Source organism: Juglans regia, chromosome 9 (assembly GCF_001411555.2).
Source record: "Juglans regia cultivar Chandler chromosome 9, Walnut 2.0, whole genome shotgun sequence".
In the NCBI taxonomy this organism is placed as follows: Eukaryota; Viridiplantae; Streptophyta; class Magnoliopsida; order Fagales; family Juglandaceae; genus Juglans; species Juglans regia.
Genome location: NC_049909.1, coordinates 9,113,081 through 9,134,964, shown reverse-complemented (window position 1 = coordinate 9,134,964; position 21,884 = coordinate 9,113,081). Strand labels below are relative to the sequence as shown.

Below are 21,884 nucleotides of genomic sequence, written 5' to 3'. Positions count from 1 at the left end.
TACAAGGGAGAGGTGTGTGCGGACAAAAAAAAAAGTCGTGCGTGCGCATGGAGTGGATAAAAATACACTAGAGACGTGTATGATCATGCATGCCGTGGACGACAGGAACTTAGGGGTGAAAATAAAATAAAATAAACTAAAACAAAATAAATAAATAAATTGAGCTTGATTCAACCCATAGCACTGATTACTTTATGTCAAAGCACGCGGTGCTTGGACTTGTTCGATCAGCGAGCAAGTAGCTAGGGGAGCATGGGATTAGAGTGAACTGCGTATCGCCCTCTGTAGTTGTGACCCCTTTGGCATGCAGTAAAACTAGAATGGACGCAGAGCAGTTGGAGAAGGCATTTGAGCCGCATGCGAGCTTAAAAGGAGTTGTGCTAAAAGTGGGGCATGTGGCAGATGTCGTGCTCTGCCTTGCATCTGATGATTCTGGATTTGTCAATGGGCATAACCTAGTGGTTGATGGCGGCTGGGTTGAGTAGGGAATCCTGTTGAGCATTAATAATTAGTCAACCTCCAAGAATCTATGCCACTAAATCTAGTGTTTGGAGACAAAAAACAACAACTATAATAGATGATATTGTATAGAAACATAGGAATAAAAAAGTGTGCATGTGTATGTATGTTTGTATATAGGTGTAAAGCTACCATGTGATGAGTTGCATATCACAAAATGTCTGTCACAATCCTGTACCTCTATAGGAGTGGAATGGAGTCACTGTGGAATTTGTTTTGAGGTAATAAAGGGCTAGAAGTTTGGGCTCAGCCGCGTTGATTTTTTGTAGGCCCATTTATTTGCTTTCTATTGGGCCTTTTGGCCTTTTGTTTGTTGGATTGGCAGTGTGTTTGGCATTTTGTTATAATTTTTGTGTTAGTGTGCTGGGCTTTGGCCTGTTAGTTAGTGAAGGTTTGACCAGTATAGGTAGTGGGTGTCCCACTTTGTAGTAGCATGCAAAATCCTTAATAGAAAGCTACTTTCCTTTTCTCTATCTCATCTTCATCTTCTCTGGAGGTTGCTCCCCTCAAAGGAGTCTATTACTAGAAGAATTACAGCAAGTATTTGGGATGTGTTACAAAGTGGTATCAGTGAGACACCGGTCTCTGTGTTATCATGGAAGATAGTTTTGTATCCCTAAACAAAATAAGAGAGTTGACATTAATCCGAATGTGTTCTTCCAAGTGTAGAAGTGTCAAGTTGAATCAAGAATAAATCCAAGATCGTATTTCACAGGGACAAAAGAGTATTAAAAAATACTCCTTTCTGAAAACATTCCAAGCGTACTTTTTCGTCTTACTCCCTGGGACCACTTTCTTGCTTTTAGCCCCAATTTCATGTCTCTCTCCTCTAGTGGTCTGCTTCTCTCTCTCGTGCCATGTAGATTCGCACATCCCCTCTTCACACGTTCCACCTCGCACATGCCTGAATGCTCCCAAAAAGTACCAATTCAGTTGGTAGTCTCTCTTCCAAAAAAGCCCTGCAACAAATAGGATTAACTGTTCAGCACTATAAAGATAAAATTGGAATATTAAATCTGATGTGGCTTAACAATGCAAGTGTCATGTATATCCTTGTTACAACTAGCTGCATTGTGATATTTTAAGTGCAAAATATCAGGAATGATCAATTTACTCAATTACTATAATCTACTGCATAATTAAGTGCTTAACTCATTTTTTGTTAAACAATTTATTCACTTAAGCAACTTAATCATGCAATTTTAACAATTTATCACACCCCCAACTAGCTTTCTGCTAGTCTTTAGCAAATTGAATGGTCAAAAGAGCAAGAAGATTCAACTTTACTTCAAAATTACTCAATCCAAATATCTACGCCACAGGTTAGATTCATTGGCTTTAGAGCATTAGTGCTAATGTAAATCAGACATTAGTTCTCTACAGAAGGTTATACATTATCTAGCTAATCGTCCAAAGGAAAAAAATGCAAAAAGCATGCTTAACCTTGAGTGTGCAAGTGTGTTGTCAGATTTCCAAGTTTGACTACCAAAATCCATTTAAAGGTTCCAACATCAGCAACTGGTCAAGAAAGATCAACTGGTGTTACTCTAATTCAAAACCATTGTACTGGCAGCTTTCACGCTATTACACTTTAAAATGCCATTTTTTTTGTAGGAACCCTGGTGTAACAGCCCGCTAGAAATTCATTGGCGAAATTTCTATTGACTTTAGGAATCTCGTGAAAATCCCATAAGTTTTTACGAATCGACCTATTGCATAAGTTTTAGTCTGTCAACATAGTCCGTGTTATCACTCACTATGCTGCTAGAAATATGAGTTTTATTTATTTGAGGTGGTTAGAAGTGTCAGAATGCATTATGGTCTACGCCATTACACTCAGTGGATTATTTAGGATTTTATGGCACAATATCCTATTTTCATAATTCCGGACAAAACGTCTGTTGGAAATTGTGAAATTATTTTTAGGGGCACTTCGAGGTTAAATTTCGGTAAAAGATTTTCACTATAAGTTAATATGAATATTTAGGAATTTTTAGTACTAAGTTTATGATTCACTTTTTCGAAGTGAATAGTAACCTCGGTAAGCGCACCAATTGCAGTGTTTCGAAATCACAGTGTGGAATGTCCAAATTGGATTGGAGAAGTTTTATTTGGACACTTGGCAAGTTCTTAGCCACACTTAGTGAATAATTTTAGACACTTGGCACCATAAGGAACGTTTGTTGGATTTGAAGGAATGAAGGTGTGAGATCATGTCGCTTAAGCAAAACTTTGTTTCATCTGCTCAACCAAATTGTGCCAGATCAAAGAGGTTTTCAATCCTAGTGAAATTCTAAATGGTGGGAATCCAATCGAAAGCCCAAAAGCATGGTTGAAATCGAAACCCTAAACGGTTTCCCCAAAACCCTAAAGTTGGCCTCTAAATATTTTCTAATCCGATTTTTAGCATTGTATTTAATCACTTGATTAAATCACTTCCACATGCTATTAATCCTTCAAATTTGTGTTAGAACATCATTATCCAACCTTGTTAACCTTGAAAAATTGATTGGGCCAAGTGATATTGGATTTGGGCTTGATAGCAACCCAAACCCTCTTTAAACCCCAAATTTTAGGCCCATTCGGTTTAGGCCCTTTAAGGCCCACGAATTTGGTCACCATAGGATTGCTTCATGGCTAAGTTTTGTACCCCCACTTGGCTGGCCAGATCTGTACAAGAAGAGCCTAGAAGGTTCTTGAAAGACAAAGCAAAAGGGCCACCTCACTCTTTCACTCTCACACTCCACCTTGAGAAAAGATCTTGGTCTGATTTTTATGAGAAGAAAAGGCCAACACTCAACCATTCCTTCAGTCATATCACTTCCCATAACTTGTGTAAGAGGCTCTTCAGTCCACTTCCCACGAAAAAGCAACTCTCCTTTACACTTTTCCTTCATAGAACACAAAAGACACTCTCGGACAGTTTTTCGTACCTCTTTTGAATGCCTGTTTCGAAGCTTTTTTAAGTGTTTCCTCGCAACTTTTCCTTCATGAAAGTTGTTTCTTTTGGAGTCTAGTTTACGTGGATATATTATTTGTTCCATTTGGAGATCATTTGATTGGTAAAAAGTTGTTTAGACCCCAGAAAGGTCATTCTGGGCGATAAACTGGAGAGTGTGTTATATTTTGGAGTTTTTGACCAAGCTAATGAATAGATCTTGGTCCGAAATTTTTATGGAGTACTGTTAACATGTGTATATGATTATTGGTTGAGGATTTGTTGCATGATTAAAAGTTTTGGTGAAATATTTTCTTAGGTCTAGAAACTTAGAAACTGGAAGAGGAAAAACAGTTTCTGTTTTGAGAAAGTTTAAATCTTTTATGGTTTAATCTTATTCCAATGGCTTTGATATTTTTATTGGAAGATCCTAAGCATCTTATATACATGTTAGAATGTTATTTTGAAGATATTTGATGTTAGTTTCGAACATATGAAATTTTATGGAAGGAGATATTCGGTTAGGCCAAAGTGATGATGTTCTTGGCTAAATTTATATTTTGGTTGATGTTTACCCATGTGATCTTGAGTTTCAAGCTTGGATCTGTTTTAGGACACCTTTTTGAACCATGTGATGTTTTGGTTTGAAGATCACTTCTTTATAAGTCATGGATCAAGAGGTTGATCAAAACAAGTTAGAAACAAAATTCTGTTTTGAACTTAGAAGAGAAACCAAAAAGTTCAAGTATGGTTTTAGTGATTTTGATGACTTTTGTTCATGATTCAAAACATAATTATTCTTAAGAATATGTTATGAGTGTAGTAGAAGAAAAATTTTGGTTTAATCATGAGTTTTGAGATTTGAAAGAATTACAACAAAAAGCAAAGGAAATAGCCTTGTAAGTTTCGGCCATATAGAGTTTTGATGGTTGTGTTTAGTTTTAAATTTTTATGAATTGATATTTGAGTTTAGGACAAAATTTACATAAGGTATGTAAATTTTGGTGATTTTTGAAGTTATGATGCAAAATCCTTAAGTTAGGGGTAAAATGGTCATTTTCCCACATGTAGAGGGTAAAATGGTAATTTTACTCTAAGTTGATATTTTTCCATATTCCTAATTGTTAGTGATTAAGTTCTAATTTTTAGAAATCACTACTTTCAGTTTCCCGTGATCGCACTTGAGTTTTGTCTCGAAGCGCGAAGATCGAGGTAAGTTAGCTTTTAACTTACTATCAATTTAATGTGTATGTGTGATAAGTAAGGGAACTAAATTGTATGTATGCATGTTATCATATGTGCCATGCCAAGTCATTACATATTTATCTGTTACACAGAATTTATTCTGTCATGAATTATTCATCTGTTACACAAGATATTCTGTCACGTATTGCTATACATTGCAAGTATGTCATGTTAAGTTAAGTATGCCATCTGTTACATGTATTTCTTGTCATGTAATATTCATTGTCACATGTTACGCCACGTTAAGAAATGTTGTCTGTTATATGGTATGCCATGTTACGAAATGTTGCATGTTACATGTATGACATGTTATGAAATGTTCTCTGTTACATTTATGTCTCGAAGTATGTCATGTCTGTCATCCTACGTTCATGTCACGTTATGTTACGTCAAGATTTCTGTCTTTTATGTCACGTTCATGTTACGTCACGTTACGAAATGTCATGTCTGCCAGTTAAGTCATTCATGTCAATCACGACCCTAAGCGCTAGGATGGGGTAATATCCTAGTGGAACTCCTTTGTTCACGCTGGAGTGTCTAAATAGGTGTGAAATTCCCTGGGTTGACGAAGTACAGTCAACAGGTTGCGAATGGGGCCTAATTAGCTGGTCACCGGAGCGCGCCAGGCACTAACGCCGATGGTGCCACACATTATGTTATGTGTGTCCACAGCAAGTGTGGCACAAACAGATAAGTCATGGGGCCACAACAACTGTGGAGCATGTGGAGCACACTACGTGAGACACAGCAATTGTGACACGTAGAATACGTGGGGCCACAACAACTGTGGAGTACGTATTAACGCACTCACAGCTGGTATAGAAACCTGTGATGTGATGCGGTAATCGGCAGGGACACACGGCTCAAGGGGACCTGTGTAGCACCCATATGGTCATGTTAATGATTAAGTCTATTGAATAAGATTCCAAGTTCAAGTCATGTTTCACGTTATGTTATGTTCAAGTTTACGTTCACGCAATCATGGTAATCCCATGAGACAAGAATATGTTCCAAGTTCATGTTATGTTATGTTCACGTTTACGTTATGTTCCAAGTTCACATTTATGTTATGTCATGCTCAAGTTCAAGTTCAAATTATGCATGTTCACGTTCATGTTATGTTTCAAGTCCATGTTATGTTTCAAGTCACGTTCATGCTAAGCTTCAGTTTCAGTTTAAGTTATGCCAGTTATGTTATGTTGTATGTCAAGTTATGCTATGATTACTTACGATTTGATTATGCATTCATGCTTTTACTGCCATGCATGCATCATTAACCTGTGTGGAAGTTTCCTGTTAACTTGCTGAGATTTGTAATCAAATCTCACTGTGGTAGTCCCAACTACCATTCCCCCCCCGAATGGTAGATTTTGTTACAGGATCTGAAGGAGAATCGGGAATCGACCAACTGGAAATGGTCGACTAAGCGACGATGCGATGTAGGTGTTAATACAGTAGTTACCTCAGATTACTACTTGTATTTGTAGAGTTCAATCTCCATCACTCTTTTGATCACAACCATATGGATTAATATTGTGATCTCAGTTGTTTAGTATGTCATTATGTATGAAGTATGTTTTAAGTATTTGGGATATTTCGGTTTGGTGCATAGTATTGCTAAAAAGAAAAATTATCCGCTGCGAATATTGCATAATGCTAGATGCATGTTAGGAATATTGCATCTTATATGTCATGAACGGGGGCAGGTAACCTTGTGTTGCATGTCTCGACGCTTCAAATGTCCGTCCGATCCCAAGCGGAATTTGCGGGCGTCACACCTGGTAATAGGCAGCATTTTCCATCACACACAACTTTTATATGATCCCTAGCTTGTCTTTTTTTTCATTTATTTTTCATGCTTTCATTCTCCCTTTTCATACTTTTTGTTTTCTTAATCATAATGGAGTTTCTTCCTAAACCATTAGAATATAGTTCATAAGAGTTCCATACAGTTGTAATGTTGATCTCCAATTCATGGTATAATAGTGTCAACTAAGATATTCTGAGTGTATGTGTAGATCAGTAGTTAGTAGTTTTTAGGAAATCGACTAAAAATTGGATAAACTTCTATTTTGAGCTAAAATCTGGATCCTTAAATGCTAAAGTAGCTCATAATTCCAACATATCTTTTTCAGAGGTATAAAAGTTTGAAAAATAGTAATTTTAAAAACTGTTGAGTCATAAAAACAAATCAATTCCTTTCAAATGTTCTTGGAGGTGCAATAAAAAGTATTTCACATAAAGCATACTAGCATCAGAAAAACCAAAAAAAAAAAAAAAAAACACTTCTGCTCCCACCCCTCAACTTGAATGAGCATTGTTCTCAATGAATCAAAGATGAAAGAATCAGGCATAAAAGAATGGAAGTGGTTTACTATAACACCCCGATCCCGAATAGGTCGGAGAGTTACTACTAATCACTCAAAATCATGTCTCAATCATATAGTTATAGACTCAAAAGTTTTCAATGATACATACAACTCACTGTTTCAAATCAACCACTACAATATGAATAATCTAAAACACCACAAAATCTCAAAATAAACCTCAACTTTTCAAAATACCCAATCGACAAAGCAAAAATAGAACTATTGAATAAAATGCTCAAATAACCTAAGTACTATCTTTGTACTTATTCCACTATGCTCACGTAGCTTTATACAAGATTTCTAGTCTTGATCCCCAGCTGTACCATCAAAATATCTGAAAAATGTTATGAAAATAAGGGGTGAGTTATCAACAACTCAATAAGCACAGAACATATACTAGTATGTAAGCATGAGCCTTTTTAGAAAGTTCGGTATGCAGAAACAAAAAATTTCATTTTCATATGTAGATCTCAGAAACGTGTTATAAAAAAATCAGAGTGACTTTTCAATATTTTCATACTCAAAAACTAACTGTTCATATTCAAAGATCATTTTCGTATTCAAAGACCATTTTCATATTCAAACACGTTTTGGCATTAACAATACTGAACATCTTCATCTTATCATATCATATCATATACTATGTTTAACCCTTGTAGCTGGGTTGTGCTATCCCTGGTGGCCAAACCAAGTAGTATGATATTATGAAACTTCCTCTTTTTCAATCTCGTAGCCCCGAGTGTGCACACAGGAAATAACACATAAAAGACCACTTTGTTTCCAAAGTGAGTGCACTCATATCATATCATGTTGGTACCAACCAAATCACGTGAACCAGTATCATCATATCAGAACCATATTCAGAATCATAATCAAAACATATAAGTATGTCAAAGGTTTTTCATATCCATATCATATCAAATCACAAGCTAAACATATTCATATCATTTCCATTTGATAAAAAATAGATCCAAATAATTTTCGTATCACATGTACAAAAATTCACAGACATCATATTCGCTCTTTTGCACATTTCATACACATGTCAAATATTGCTCATGTCTACACTATTCATGTCAAAAGCATTTCTTTTCCCTTTCATACATATCTCATGAGTGAATACAAAACATATACTGAGGTTATTTTTCACATTTTCTTTTTAAAACAGCATGCACATTTTTACAAACTAACCGCAGTTCATTTCTTTTTATGCAAATCTAGCATAGGAACTCCGCTTATCGGGACTTTTTAACTTTTATGAATCTTTCCACAATCGTGCCGAATGAATACCAATCGTCACGTAAATGGAATACTAAATGTTACTAAACTTCTAAAAGGACTGGTAAAACTCTTCACCTACTTAAATTCATACTACGGAAATAGTTTTGATAACTATCTAGCTATCAGAAATCTAATAAATACTATTATCATTAAAAATAATCTTAACTTCTCATAATATAATTTTATCAAATATGGTAAAACAACTTAGATTCATGTTGAAAATTAACTTAATCGTATTTAAAACTCATATATTTATAAACTATTATTGAAATCATAATTTAATACCACTAACATATAACGTTGTAGGAAATCGTAAATTTCTTTAAACAATAGTAGTTCATAAAATATATTAAATAATATTTATATTAAAACTCATAGCAAACTACTAATCATATCTAATTTAAAACTATACAAGGTTTATTTAATATAATAGGCTTAAAGTGCTTAAAAAAATAAAAGATTAAAATACTTACAGTTTACTACCAAAACCAAATTGTAAAAATATTTAGTAATTTAACTTGAATCTGTAAATGTAAATACTTATACTTCAAACAAAGCCCACTTAACACAAGTTTAATATAAAATCAGTCCAATAGGAAACCATATAAATGAAAATGGCATTTTGGAAAAATAAAGACATCAACATGCATGCTTGTTGGGTACGGCTATAAACAAGAAATATGTGGGACAATGCTTGGATCAAAACTAAGCAACATAGAGGGATACTCACCGAGGGAGGATGAGAGGTGTGATGGGACAGTGAGCTGGGCAGGGATCGTTGGTGGTGAGCACGACGGCTTGGCACCGAGAGAGAGAGAAAATAGATGGAGAGAGAGAGTAGCGATGGAGACTTACTGTGTAACAACCAGGGGCACAGTGTGCTATGGTGGTGCACGGCGTAGCAGCCCTTATGGTGAGGCAACCCAGAGACGTGCTGGTGCAGCTTAGTGGCATTGGGCAGACATGGAATGGTGCTCCGGCTGCTCTCAGTTTGGGCAACATTCCTCTGGTTTTTATGGTGGGCGTGGCTCTCGGTTTGGCCTCGGTGTGCTATGGTGGTGCGCAGCTTGGGGATCTGAAATGGAGAAGGAACTGTGGCAGTTGTCGGTGTGACGTGGTTGTTGGCTGGTGCGTTGTGGGTGGAGGTTGGCGTTTTGGCATTGAGTGTTGCTAGGGTAGCTTTCGTTGTGCAAGAGTAGTGGCTGGTGATGTTGCATTGACTCTGTTTTGGTGGGGTTAAAATAGGGGAGTTCCATTGGTTATGTTCATGGGCTGAACGTGGGTGGTGGTTTAAGATCATGTGGGTGGTGTAGGGGCAGTGAATGCTTCCTGGACGTGGAGGTCAGCATGCCCATAGTGTGGACTAGAGTTCCCAGTGGCTGTTTTATGGTTGTTTAGTGTGGATGTGGAAAGAGTTTTGGCGTGGGATCGAATGTAGTGGCTTGTAGTTTGGGTTGGTGTGGAGGGGATCAGAGTGCGACGTGGGGCTGTTTTAATGGTGAAAGTAGCTGAGGGGAGGGCTACAGTGATTGGGCTATGGTTTTCACAATGTGGGTGAGTCTGTTGACTGTGGTTGTTGCACTTGTCCTCCTGTTTTGGCTTCGTCTAAGAGAGGTCTCGACAGCCGAGGTGGTGCCAAACATAACTATAAAATCGAGAGATATGGAATGTAACACCCTGACCCAGAATTTGTAGGCTTGGACTATGGATTTTAATTATTTGTTTGAGCTTGATATTTAGGTTTTTTTTTTTTGGTTTTATGTTATGGATTGACTAGTGATTTTTCTTATTTTGAGCTTTTGCCCATTTGTTTAAACCTTGGAAAAAAATCTATCAGTTTATGAGTAGTTCCTCACACGCACGATTCTAGGTCTCCCATGCACGTACCCTTCTCATCTCCTCAGCTTTAGGGTTTTTGTATTTTTTTTTGTGTGTTTCCAATCACCCACGTATTCACACGTTAACTTCAGTTCATGCACGTTTCATTTCTATTTTCACGGCAACCGTCCCCATATATAGATAGAACTCGTACGTGGAAGACGGAAGTGATCTCTAACCTAGACTAGAGTGCCGCTACTCCATCCAAAACTCAAGCCGCCTTCCCATACAGAATCAACGCAACTCTTGCATGCACTGCATCTCCACAGATCGCAGCTCCACCTCGCCGTGCCCCACCTCCACTTGAACTGGAGCTCTAGCTCCTCCGCCGTACACCATAGTCACCATCATCAACCTGTTTTTCCCTCAGCCTCCATGCATGAAGCCGCTAGCCTCGTTATAGTGAACCCATACCCCACCGCACGAAACCAAACCGCCCAGAACAAAACCACCATGACAGCCACTGCTCAGCTTTGGAGCAACACCACAGCTCCTCCACAATACTGCCTTGCATCATCGTACCCCACACAACCTCATTGTCCCTTGTTTTAGCTTCCCAAAAGCAGGGCAACACACAACCTGGCGCCCTTATCGTTCAAAGCCACCACACACGGTGCCAACGCCTCCACGTCGTTACCACTGGCATAGAGAATTCTAAAGGTCACTCCACGCCACTCCTATCCCGCCGCGTCCCTCTCAGTAAGCCACCGACAATACCTCCGTGTCACTTTCTCTCGGCTTACTCTATCTCTTTCGCATTTTTTTCTCATTCATTGGTCTCTCTCTTACTAGATCTCTCTCTCACTACTCCGGCATAGTGATTATCGCTGTCCACCGCACCTAGCTACGTCGCGGCTCCACTCTCTCGGTGAGTATGGATGCCTAGGTTGCATTTTTTGGTCTGGAGTTTTTCGTTTTACACATCAGTTTTCCTTCTGTGTTCAAGCTTTTCCCAAACAGCCCATGTTTATGTTCTTACATTCCCAAATCGCCCTTGTCACCAGGATAGCTCATGGGGCATAATTTTTTTTGTATTAAACTTGTTTTACATGGCTCTATTTGAGTGATAAGAAAGTCTACAGAAAATACTTTTCTTTTCAAAATAAATTGCTAAGTATTCTATTACTAATTTCAGTAGTATATTATAATAAGATTTTAGTTTTATTTTAAATACCTTAAAACTAATTAAGTCTATTTTTAATTAAAAGACATTTTTGCTTTGTCTACTTTAATCGATTTTGTTATAATTATGTTATCCAATTTTATATTGTATAGTTGAACTTCAATAGTAAATAAGTTAGAATTTAATGTTTTAGTCAGAGTTATTAAGTGAAAAATGATGAATAAAGTGATGATATTTTAGAGTTAAGAAAATTTTAGGTTTTGATGTATTAAAATAGGTATTTCAGGTTTAGATATTGAAATACATGGATTGGAAATTTATGGAAGTTAAGTGATTATTTTATAGGTGGCGATTAATATTTGTTCGGCATTTTTGGGGAAAATTCTGTAAAGCTAAGAAGTCCAGGTAAACGGGATTCCTATACTAGACTTTGCATAAAATAAAAACGAACTGAGCCTAATTTACGAAAAGATGCATCATATGTTTTGAAAATAAATTCGAAAATAACCTCAGTTATTTATTCTTCATTACATATTGAACTCTGATGAAAGAGAAAGCATTTTTGTCATGACTGGTGTAGACATAAGCTTATTTTTTACATTCTATTTCTGACCTATGCAAAAAGAACGAATATGAAAATTTCTGCATAATTATGTAAATATGCTTTGGATCTGCTTTGATTACGAAGATGATATGATTTTGTTCAGTACTCTATTTGGATAAGATGTGATTTCTGAAAAACTTTGGCATGACTCTATGATTCTGAATTTGATTATGTTTCTGCTTTGTTCAGTTACGGTCCTGCCACGGGTGATAATAGTGGCATACGACCAAACCACTGGTTACAATAGTGGATACGACTCAACCACGGGTAATAATAGTGGATACGGCCCAACCACATGTTATAATAGTGGATAAGGCCCTACCACGGGTTATAGTAGTGGTTTCTGTTTTGAGTGCATACCTTGGTGACATAGTGATTTATGTTCTGCTTGGCTATCCGCAGATGCACAACCCTACCATGGGGGTTGTACATGGCTTATGTTCTGATATGATGTTCTGATGATGATGATGATCATTCATGCTATGCCAAAGGATATTTTTGAATGAAATTATTTCCAAATCTTCGCTCTGATATTTTGATAACATGTTATGCTTCTGCACTCTGAAATTGAAAATATTTTGTTCTGCATTTTGATCTCTATAAATACTCATGTTTACACACTAGTATATGTCATCTGCTTACTGAGTTGTTGATAACTCATCTCTTATCTCCAAGTATTTTTCAGATAATTTTGATGGTTCAGCTAGAGAACAAGAATAAGAAGTTTTAGCAAGTTGCGACGATCGTAGTGGAATAAGTGCCTGATGGTACAAGTTTATTGGAGAGTCTTATTTAGTAGGTTTACGATTTTCGGATTTTGAATAAATGGATTTGTACTTTTTGGAAATATTGGAGTTTTTAAATACGTAATGGAAGTTGGATTTAGGTTAAAAGAGCTAATTCTCCGGACCTCCGGGAACGGGACGTTACATGGAATGATAAGAGAAACGGGGGCATGTGGGAGACAGTGAGGCTCAGAGAGAGGGAGTGACTGTGAGAAAAGAAAGAGGAAAGAAACTGTAAAAATGTGGGAAGATGGGATACGGGAAGGAGGGCATCTTGGGATGAAATAAACCAAAGAGAGGGTGAGAGAGGAAAACCGTCAGGGTGGGGGAGAGACAGAAGGGAAGAGAAACTGAACCAAAAGAAAAAATTCTTACCTAAACGACACCATAACATCCTGAGGGTTGGGATGCATTTGGTCTGGGCCATGGGCCTGGGCTTTATAGTAACCTAAATGAGCTACAGGATAATGATAGTAAAAGGGAAAAGAAAGATAAAAAAAAAAATCTACAAAACAAAAGAAACTAAGCAAAACAGAAAAAAATTAAAACAAAGAAAAGTATTAAGCAGCAGTAGGGTAAGTAGGATCTTGCAAAAGACTGGTGGTGGCCTCAGGTGAAAATTTTTTCCGAAAAGGTTTGAGTCTTTGGCCATTTACCTTGAAGGAATTTCCATTTTGAGGATTGACAACCTTAACAGCACCATGAGGAAAGACTGTTTTAATTAGATAGGGCCCACTCCATTGGGATCTTAACTTGCTAGGAAACAAATGAAGTTGAGAATTGTAAAGTAAAGCTTGCTGATTAGGTTCAAATGATTTTCTTTGAATATGCTTATCATGTAAAGACTTCATGCGTTCCTTGGACAACTTAGAGTTATCGTAAGCATCCCTCCTGAATTCCTCTAATTCAGAAAGGTGTAACTTCCTTAAAGATCTAGCCTGGTCAATATCAAAATTAAATTTCTTGATGGCCCAAAAGGCACGGTGTTGAAGTTCAATAGGAAGGTGACATGCCTTAACATAGACTAACCGATAAGGGGACATGCCAAGAATAGTTTTATATGCAGTCCTATATGCCCACAATGCATCGGGTAATCTCAAAGTCCAATCCTTAAGGTTAGGATTCATAGTTTTTTCCAAAATGGTCTTAATTTTCCTATTAGCAAGTTCAGCTTGACCATTTGTTTGAGGGTGACATGGAATAGAAATCTTATGGTGAATGCCATACTTTTGTAAGAGGGCATTGTTGCAAAAATGGGTGCCATTGTCACTTATGATAGATTTAGGCATGCCAAAACGAGAGAAAATGTTTTCTCTTAAAAACTTAAGCACAATTTGATGGCCAATTGTTTTGAAAGGAATAGCTTCGATCCATTTAGATACGTAGTCGACAACAACTAGAATGTATAAATGACCAAAAGAAGGAGGAAATGACCCCATAAAGTCAATGCCCCAACAATCAAAAACTTCTAGCACCAAAACAGGTTGTAGAGGCATCATATTTCTTTTAGGTATTCAACCCAATTTCTAACATGGTTCGCAAGATTTACAAAAATTAAATGCATCCTTAAATATGGTAAGCCAATACAAATGCAATATTTAAACAAATAAGGGTCATCGTAGAAGAAATACTTTACCTCAGATTTGAATCTTTTCAAGTCTCGAGCAGTCCAATGTGATGGAGTCTAATATGTCACCAAAAAGTTTACAATGTCAGCATACCATGGTAAAACATTAATAGACAAAAGCTGATCATCAGAAAAAGAATCAGATATAGAATAAGAAGGTTCAGTTTTTGTGAACTGGAGTCGGGAAAGATGATCAGAACAACATTCTCTACACCATTTTTGTCCTTAATGGTGATTTCAAACTCTTGAAGGAGAAGGGTCCATTGAATGAGGCGTGGTTTAGCATCTTTATTTGTCAAGTGGTATTTCAAAACTGCATGGTTAGTGAAAATTACCACAGGAGAACCAAGTATGTAAGTCCGAAATATTTCCAAGGCAAAAGAAACAGCAAGTAACTCATTTTCAGTTGTGGAATAGTTCTTTTGGGCTCCATTTAAAGTTTTACTTGCATAATATATGACAAAAGGACAATTATCCCTCTGCTGTCCAAGCACGGCCCCTATGGCAAAATCACTGGTGTCACACATAATTTAAAAAGGGAGGGACCAATCAAGGGGTTGCATGATAGGGGCTATGGTGAACAAATTTTTATGTTGGTCAAAAGCATTTTGGTGCTCACCTGTCCAATTAAAAATAGTGTCATGCATGAGTAAAAGACACAAAGGTTTAGAAATGGAGCTAAAACCTTTTATAAATCTTCTATAAAAACAGACATGACCTTAGAATGACCTAACATCCCTTACTGTTTTAGGTGTAGGGAGCTTAGAAATCAGGTCAATCTTGGCCCTATCAACCTCAATTCCCCTAGCTGAAATGATATGTGCAAGGACTATCCCTTTTTGAACCATGAAGTGACATTTCTCCTAGTTGAGGCGCAGATTTTTTTCGTCACACCTAACCAACACCGCTTGTAAGTTAGCAAAACAATCATCAAAGGTGCAGCCAAAAACAGAAAAATCATCCATAAACACTTCCAAAATGTTTTCAACCATATCACTGAAAATACTTAACATGCATCGTTGGAAAGTTGCTGGTGCATTACATAAACCAAAGGGCATTTATCTAAATGCAAAATGCCGAAGGGACATGTGAAAGTGGTAGTTTCCTGGTCCTCTAAGGCTATTTCAATCTGCCTCAACACTTCAACTAATCTCCCCTCTTGTGTTTCAGTGAGCAAGGAAGAAACCACCATTGGAAAAGTGTTGTTGGGGCCTAGAAAAACATAATTAAGTTGGTAACCTCTCTTCCAAAAATGCCCTACAACAAATAGGATTAAGTGTTCAGCACTATGAGGGTAAAACTAGAATATTAAACCTGATGTGGCTTAATAATGTAAGTGTCATGTATATCCTATTACAATTAAGTGCAAAATATCAGGAATTATCAATTTACTCAAGTACTATAATCTACTGCATAATTCAGTGCTTAACTCATTTTTTGTGAAGCAATTTATTCACTTAAGCAACTTAATCATGCAATTTTAACACTTTATCAAGAGTCAGTGGAACAAATACAAGAAATTTTTCAAAGTCTCCATCAGCGGATAATTGATGGTAGGAAGGATTTTGAAGAGAAATTTACCCATCTTGTGCAACAATTTCATGTGATGCAAGAAGAAGAAGAAGAACGAGCCAAGGGTCATCCCATCGAGATTCCTTTTCCCTATATACTAGAATTTCCTTTAGAAATCCGAAATTAATTTTCCAACACACATATTCCCCTTCTGACTTTCATTTCCATCACTTTGCATAAATTATTTCCCCTTTCATTCCCTTCCGTCAGTCGTCCCAAGTAAGGCCCATACAATGATCAAAAACGGAGAAGCCATCAAGATAGATCTCGATACCAGATGGAAGGTTAATCATGGTGGAGTCGTTATCGGGCACCGAATAGAGGAGGAGCTCAGAACCGAGAAGTACAAGGTTGGGAAGAAGTCCTTCCTCTGTGGTCTGGACCGAAAACCTCTTTACAACTCTTTGCACTCGCCACAAACACCCAACCAGCTCTAGTACACCAGAAGTCCCGAGGCATCACAGCTTCGGTGGTTCACTCATTTGTCCTCCTTCCTCACCCACCTTAACCACCCCTATTTCGGCAATCAAACCCTGCACCAAGCCCATTGTTGCGGAATATTGGACGAGACGGTGGGCGAGGGGACCCATTTCTTTGTCCCATGGGTCCATAAGCCATGAATCCGAACCAAGCCCCACACTTTCTCGTTCGTCTCCAGCACTGAAGAGCTCTAGATGGTCAACCTAAACCTTCGAGTCTTCTCTCACACCAAGGTCACGAAACGGCTCGAGATCCTCCAAACCTTAGGGCTTGACCATGACGAGAAGGTCCTTCTGTCAATCAGCCATGAGGTCCTCAAGGCCATAGTGGCGTAGTTCAACACCGACTAGCTTCTCACGGACAACCACAAGCTGCATCTAGAGGTGGTCGTAGTGGATTCAGAGGTGGTGGTAGAGGTGGTGGAGGCTGTGGGGGTAGCGGCTTTTGTGGAAGTGGGGGTCAAAGGAGCGGCATAGGTAGCTCTCCTAGAGGTGGTGCACATCTCATTTTCTGTCGAGATTCCTGTGCATAGTATACAACTGATGGTCTATTTGAGGTATATAAAGTCCTTTATACTTTGCTTGTAATCTATGGTGGAGGAAAAATTCTCATGGGTTTGCAAGTTTTAGGACATAAGAACTTTGCTCCTCAACTGCTTTTTTTTTTGGCAGCTAAAGGTGTTTTTGAGCCCTTTGATAGACAACGAGAGCATATCCTTGTTTTTCCCCTTTTCAATGCAGATGATATGTTGTAGCTCCTCGTCGATGTATGTCACTAAATTTGGCTGTCATATATATTGACACTATCAATACATGCCTTGTTGCTAAGAATCTTAGGGTTGTATAGTTGCCTTGGGTCAACATGATAACAAAAAAAATCTTAGTGGGTAGGAGTGTGAGCTTCGTCAATGAGGCCATATAGAGAAATATTACTGGTCAAGTTACAATGACCAATCAGGCTGTTATAGCACTAAAAGTGTTGAGGGAGAATAGAACCAAATTTGACCTTGTTATTAGTGACGTGAATATGCTAGACATGGATGGTTTTAAGCTCTTGGAACTTTTGGGGAGTGAGATGAACCTCCTTGTCACTTGGTTGTCAACCCCTAGTGATAGTAAGCTTGTGATGAAAGGGGTTACCTATGATGCATGCGACTATTTTTGAAGCTTGTGATCAAAAGAAACATACACCAACGTGTGATCAGAAGAAGGAAATTTGACTCTGGGATGAAAAACAAGTCCCTGAATGAAGACAAAGCTTGCCATGGTTATTTGAATGGCATCAAACTATTAGGCTTGTTTTCTCCTCTAGTTTTGACATGGCCTTTCTGCATTAGTGGCATTGGCATATATCACATGACTAAAATAACTCAAAACATGGATCTAACTAAAGACATCAAACTTTTAACCCTACCGTATGATCTCTTGCATAAAAATTAACATCTTTGAAACCAACGTCGAAACGGTTCAAAATAACATCATAACATGTAGCTAAAAGGCTTAGGATCATCAAATAAAAATATCAAATCCATTGGAGTAAGATTAAACCACAAAAGACTCAAACATTCCTAAAACAGAAACAGTTTTTCCTCTTCCAGTTTCTAAGTTTCTAGATCGGAGAAAATTTTTCATCAAACGTTTTAATAATGCAACTAATCTCCAACAAATAATCATATATACATGTTAACAACACTCCATAAAAGCTTCAGACAAAGACTTGTCTATTAGCTTGGTCAAAAACTCCAAAATACAACACACTATCCAGATTGTCACCCAGATTGACCTTTACATGGTTAAAACAACGTTTGACCAATCAAACGACCATGAAATCAAACAAACAAGATGCCCACGGAAACTAGAGGCAAATAAGGACAACTTTTATGAAGAAATTATGTGAGATGAAACTTACAAGGGTCCTAAAAATGGCACGTAAAAATCCACATAAATTTGCCCTAGAGAGCGCCTAAGGATTTCTTTGCAAGAGTGTGAGTGGAAAGTGGTGATGTGAGTGTGGAAATGGCTAGCACGCCTCTTAAACATTATGAAGAGTGAAGTTAGGGCCTTGTTTGACACCTTTAGGTAGGGTGGCTATGTCACAAAAAGGCAAGAATAGTGAGTGGTTTTTAGCCAAAGAAATATCTACCAGTAGGGTGGTGGTGAGGTGGCCTTTGGCTTCACATCAAGCTTGACTTTGGGGCATGCTTTGGGCAGAGGGTGGTCTGTCATGGGGAGGGAAAACTTGCTCAAGAAGCTTTGCCAAGTGGCCAAAATTCGTGGGCCTTAAACGAATGAGCCTCATTTGGGGTTTAGAGAAGGCTTGGTTAGGGTTTGAGATGCTATCAACCTTATATCCAATTTTTCTTGACGCAATCAAAATTTTGAGGTTTCAAAAGGTGAATAATGACGTCATAACATGAATTTGAGGAATTAAAGCATGTGGAAGTGATTTAATCAAGTGATTAAACACAATGCTAGAAATTGGATCAATTAGAGTTTTGGCTTAAGTGGCATGATCTCACACGTTGATTTCCTTCATAATCCATCTTATGGTTCCTCTTGATGACAAGTGTCCAATACTATTCACCAAGTTTGGTTAAGATCTTGTTAAGTGTCCAAATAAAACTTCTTCAACCTAATTTGGACATTCCACAATATGATTCTGAAAACGCAGCTCTATGTGCTACTGTTGAGATTACTATTCACTCTAGGAAAGTGTAAAATAAACTTTGCACTGCAAAATCTTAGATATACATACTAAATTAACAGTGAAATTTGTTTATCGAAATTCACCCCAAAGTGCCTCAAAATAATCAAAACGCATTTTCCAACAAGCATATCGTCTAAAAATTCAAAATGGGATTATTATGCCATAAAATCCTAAATAATCAAATGAATTTAATGGTGCAGACCATATGCCATTCTGACACTTCTAACTATCTCGAATAAATAAAATCACGTTACTAGCACCATAGTGAGTGGCAACACTGATTATGTTAACAGACTAAAACCTACACGATTGGTTAATTCATGAAAACTTATGGAGTTTTCAAGAGGTTCCTAAAGCCTAAAGAAATTGCACCATAGAAATTCTAGCGGGTTGTTACGTCCTCCCCTCCTAAAAAAAAGATTTTGTTCTTGAAATCGACGTAAGTACTAACAATAAAAAATACTAAGGAGAAGATGTTGCTCACCAAATCTATTGTCCATCACAGGACATAAAGTTGCTGCTAGATGCCGGTGGTGGTGCGTTCATATCCATTGGCATGACGTGCTGGGGTTAGTAGTAGAACGCGTCATTGTCCAAATCATACACCACGTTATGATCTGGGTCGGGGTGTTGCTCGACCTCTTCGTCATCACTATTTGGTACTTGACCCACTGCTAGCAAACATTTACGGTGAGTTGATGAGATAGATGATCCTGATGTGGCGGGCTTAGTGTTGGCTGTTGTGGCGCGCTCCTCTGCTGCTCTGTTGGACTCAACTTGGTCCTGTGCCATTCTTGCCTGGAAACTATTTCGATCCATCCATGTGGTCGAGTGAAGAAGTGGATAACACTCTTCATGAAGCAAAGCCTTCTTCTCATAGCCTACACCATTCCTATCTATATCCATAACATGGGTTCATATAATAACTACCACCATGTAAGAGAAGAATATAACACTCACAAAGGTTACTGCCTAAAATGAACAAGTTCTAGGCTAACTGTCTAGGACACTAAATCCTTGCTTAAGCGAGGTTACACCTTTCCTTGCTGCTTAAAGAGTTATTCACCACATATATTTCTACCACTGAGATTCTGTCATTCCTTATCTCTCTCTCTCTCTCTCTCTCTCTCTCTCTCTCTCTCAATTCAACAAGTAACACTAGAATCCTTCCGCAAAGTAGGTTGAGTCATACCGACATACTCTCTAAATGTAAAACTTAAAGTGTTCGCACAATTCAATTTGGAAGAATTTAATCCATACATAATTGAATCCACTTTCTTTATTTCCTCAAGGAATCCTATCCACCTAGGACTAGCTTACTCCATCATAAATAAAACGAATCGTTCCTCCTCCTAGGTAGTATCTCGATAATCGTTTAGGTATTAATCTAATCTCAAGACTTTCTCTCTTATGATTGACATAACTCTTCTATCCTTTATGAGTTGCCTCTTATTTTGACTCCAATCAAAAGGATTTGTTCCTATTGTTCACATAAATCCTTAAGACCAAGATTTTACTCCCCACATATTCGTCTCCATTGTAAGGAAGCCACAATCTCTACATTGGCGTTGTCTAATAAACTTCCTCCAATCGGCCAGGCTTTGCTCTCTCTCCTCAACCTGACACATCTTCTGCCAATCGAGGGGAATGGTAGTTGGGACTACCACGGTGAGATTTGAATACAAATTTCAACAAGTTAACAAAGACTTCCACACAGGTTAATGATGCATGCATGGCAATAAAAACATGAATGCATAATCAAAGTCATAAGCAAGCATAAAATAACTTGACGTGTAACATGGCATAAACTGACATGACTTGAATCTTGACCTGAATAACATGAACTTGAACTTGAAACATGACATGACATGAACTTGAAACATAGCATGAATGTGAATTTGAAACATAGCATGAACATGAACTTGAAACATATCATGAACGTGAAGTTGAAACATATCATGAACATGAACTTGTAATGCATTCTTGTCTCATAGGATTACCATAATGACATTCTTCTCCCATGAGGTTACCATAATGATATTCCTGTCTCATAGGGTTACCATAATGACATTCTTCTCCCATGAGGTTACTATAATGACATTCTTGTCTCATGGGATTACCATAATAGAGTAATTTTTTCTATCAAACGTGATAATTAAAAGTGACCATGTGGATGCTACCTGGGTCTCCTTGAGCTATGTGTCCCTATCGATTATCGTATCACAATACAAGTATCTGCACTAGCTGTGAGTGCGTTGACATATGTGCCACACTTTCTGTGGACATATGTGTTGTACGTGCCACAATTGATGTGGTCACACGTGTTGACTGTACTTTGTCAATCCAGGAAATTTCACACTAATTTAGACACTCCAGCGTGAACAAAGGAGTTTCACTAGGATATTACTTCATCCTAGCAATTAGGGTCGTGATAGACGTAAACAGACCTGACATAACTTGAAATGTTGTTCCCAAAATACACAAATTGTACTCAAGACGAAACATGACATGAGACAAAAGGACAAAAGTCCTAACGTAAAGTAACATGACATAAAGGTGAGGCGAACGACATGACGTACAATGAGCCAAAAAATATTTTGTAGCATGTAACATACAATATCTTGTAGCATGACATAACATGTAACAAACAATATTTCGTAAATGACATAACATGTAAAAGACATTATTTCATAACATGGCATAACATGTAATGCACAACATTTCGTAACATAGCATAACATGTAACATATAACATTT

The 21,884-nt window shown here is 37.7% G+C and overlaps 1 protein-coding gene across 1 annotated transcript; it reads right to left on the bottom strand.

The window, feature by feature from the left end:
• Nucleotides 1-13,302: 13,302 nt before the first annotated feature.
• Nucleotides 13,303-14,238, bottom strand: LOC118349414 (protein NYNRIN-like). Its single transcript, XM_035693824.1, has one exon. It carries the CDS (start codon nt 14,236-14,238, stop codon nt 13,303-13,305), a length of 936 nt encoding a protein of 311 aa, XP_035549717.1.
• Nucleotides 14,239-21,884: the final 7,646 nt, after the last annotated feature.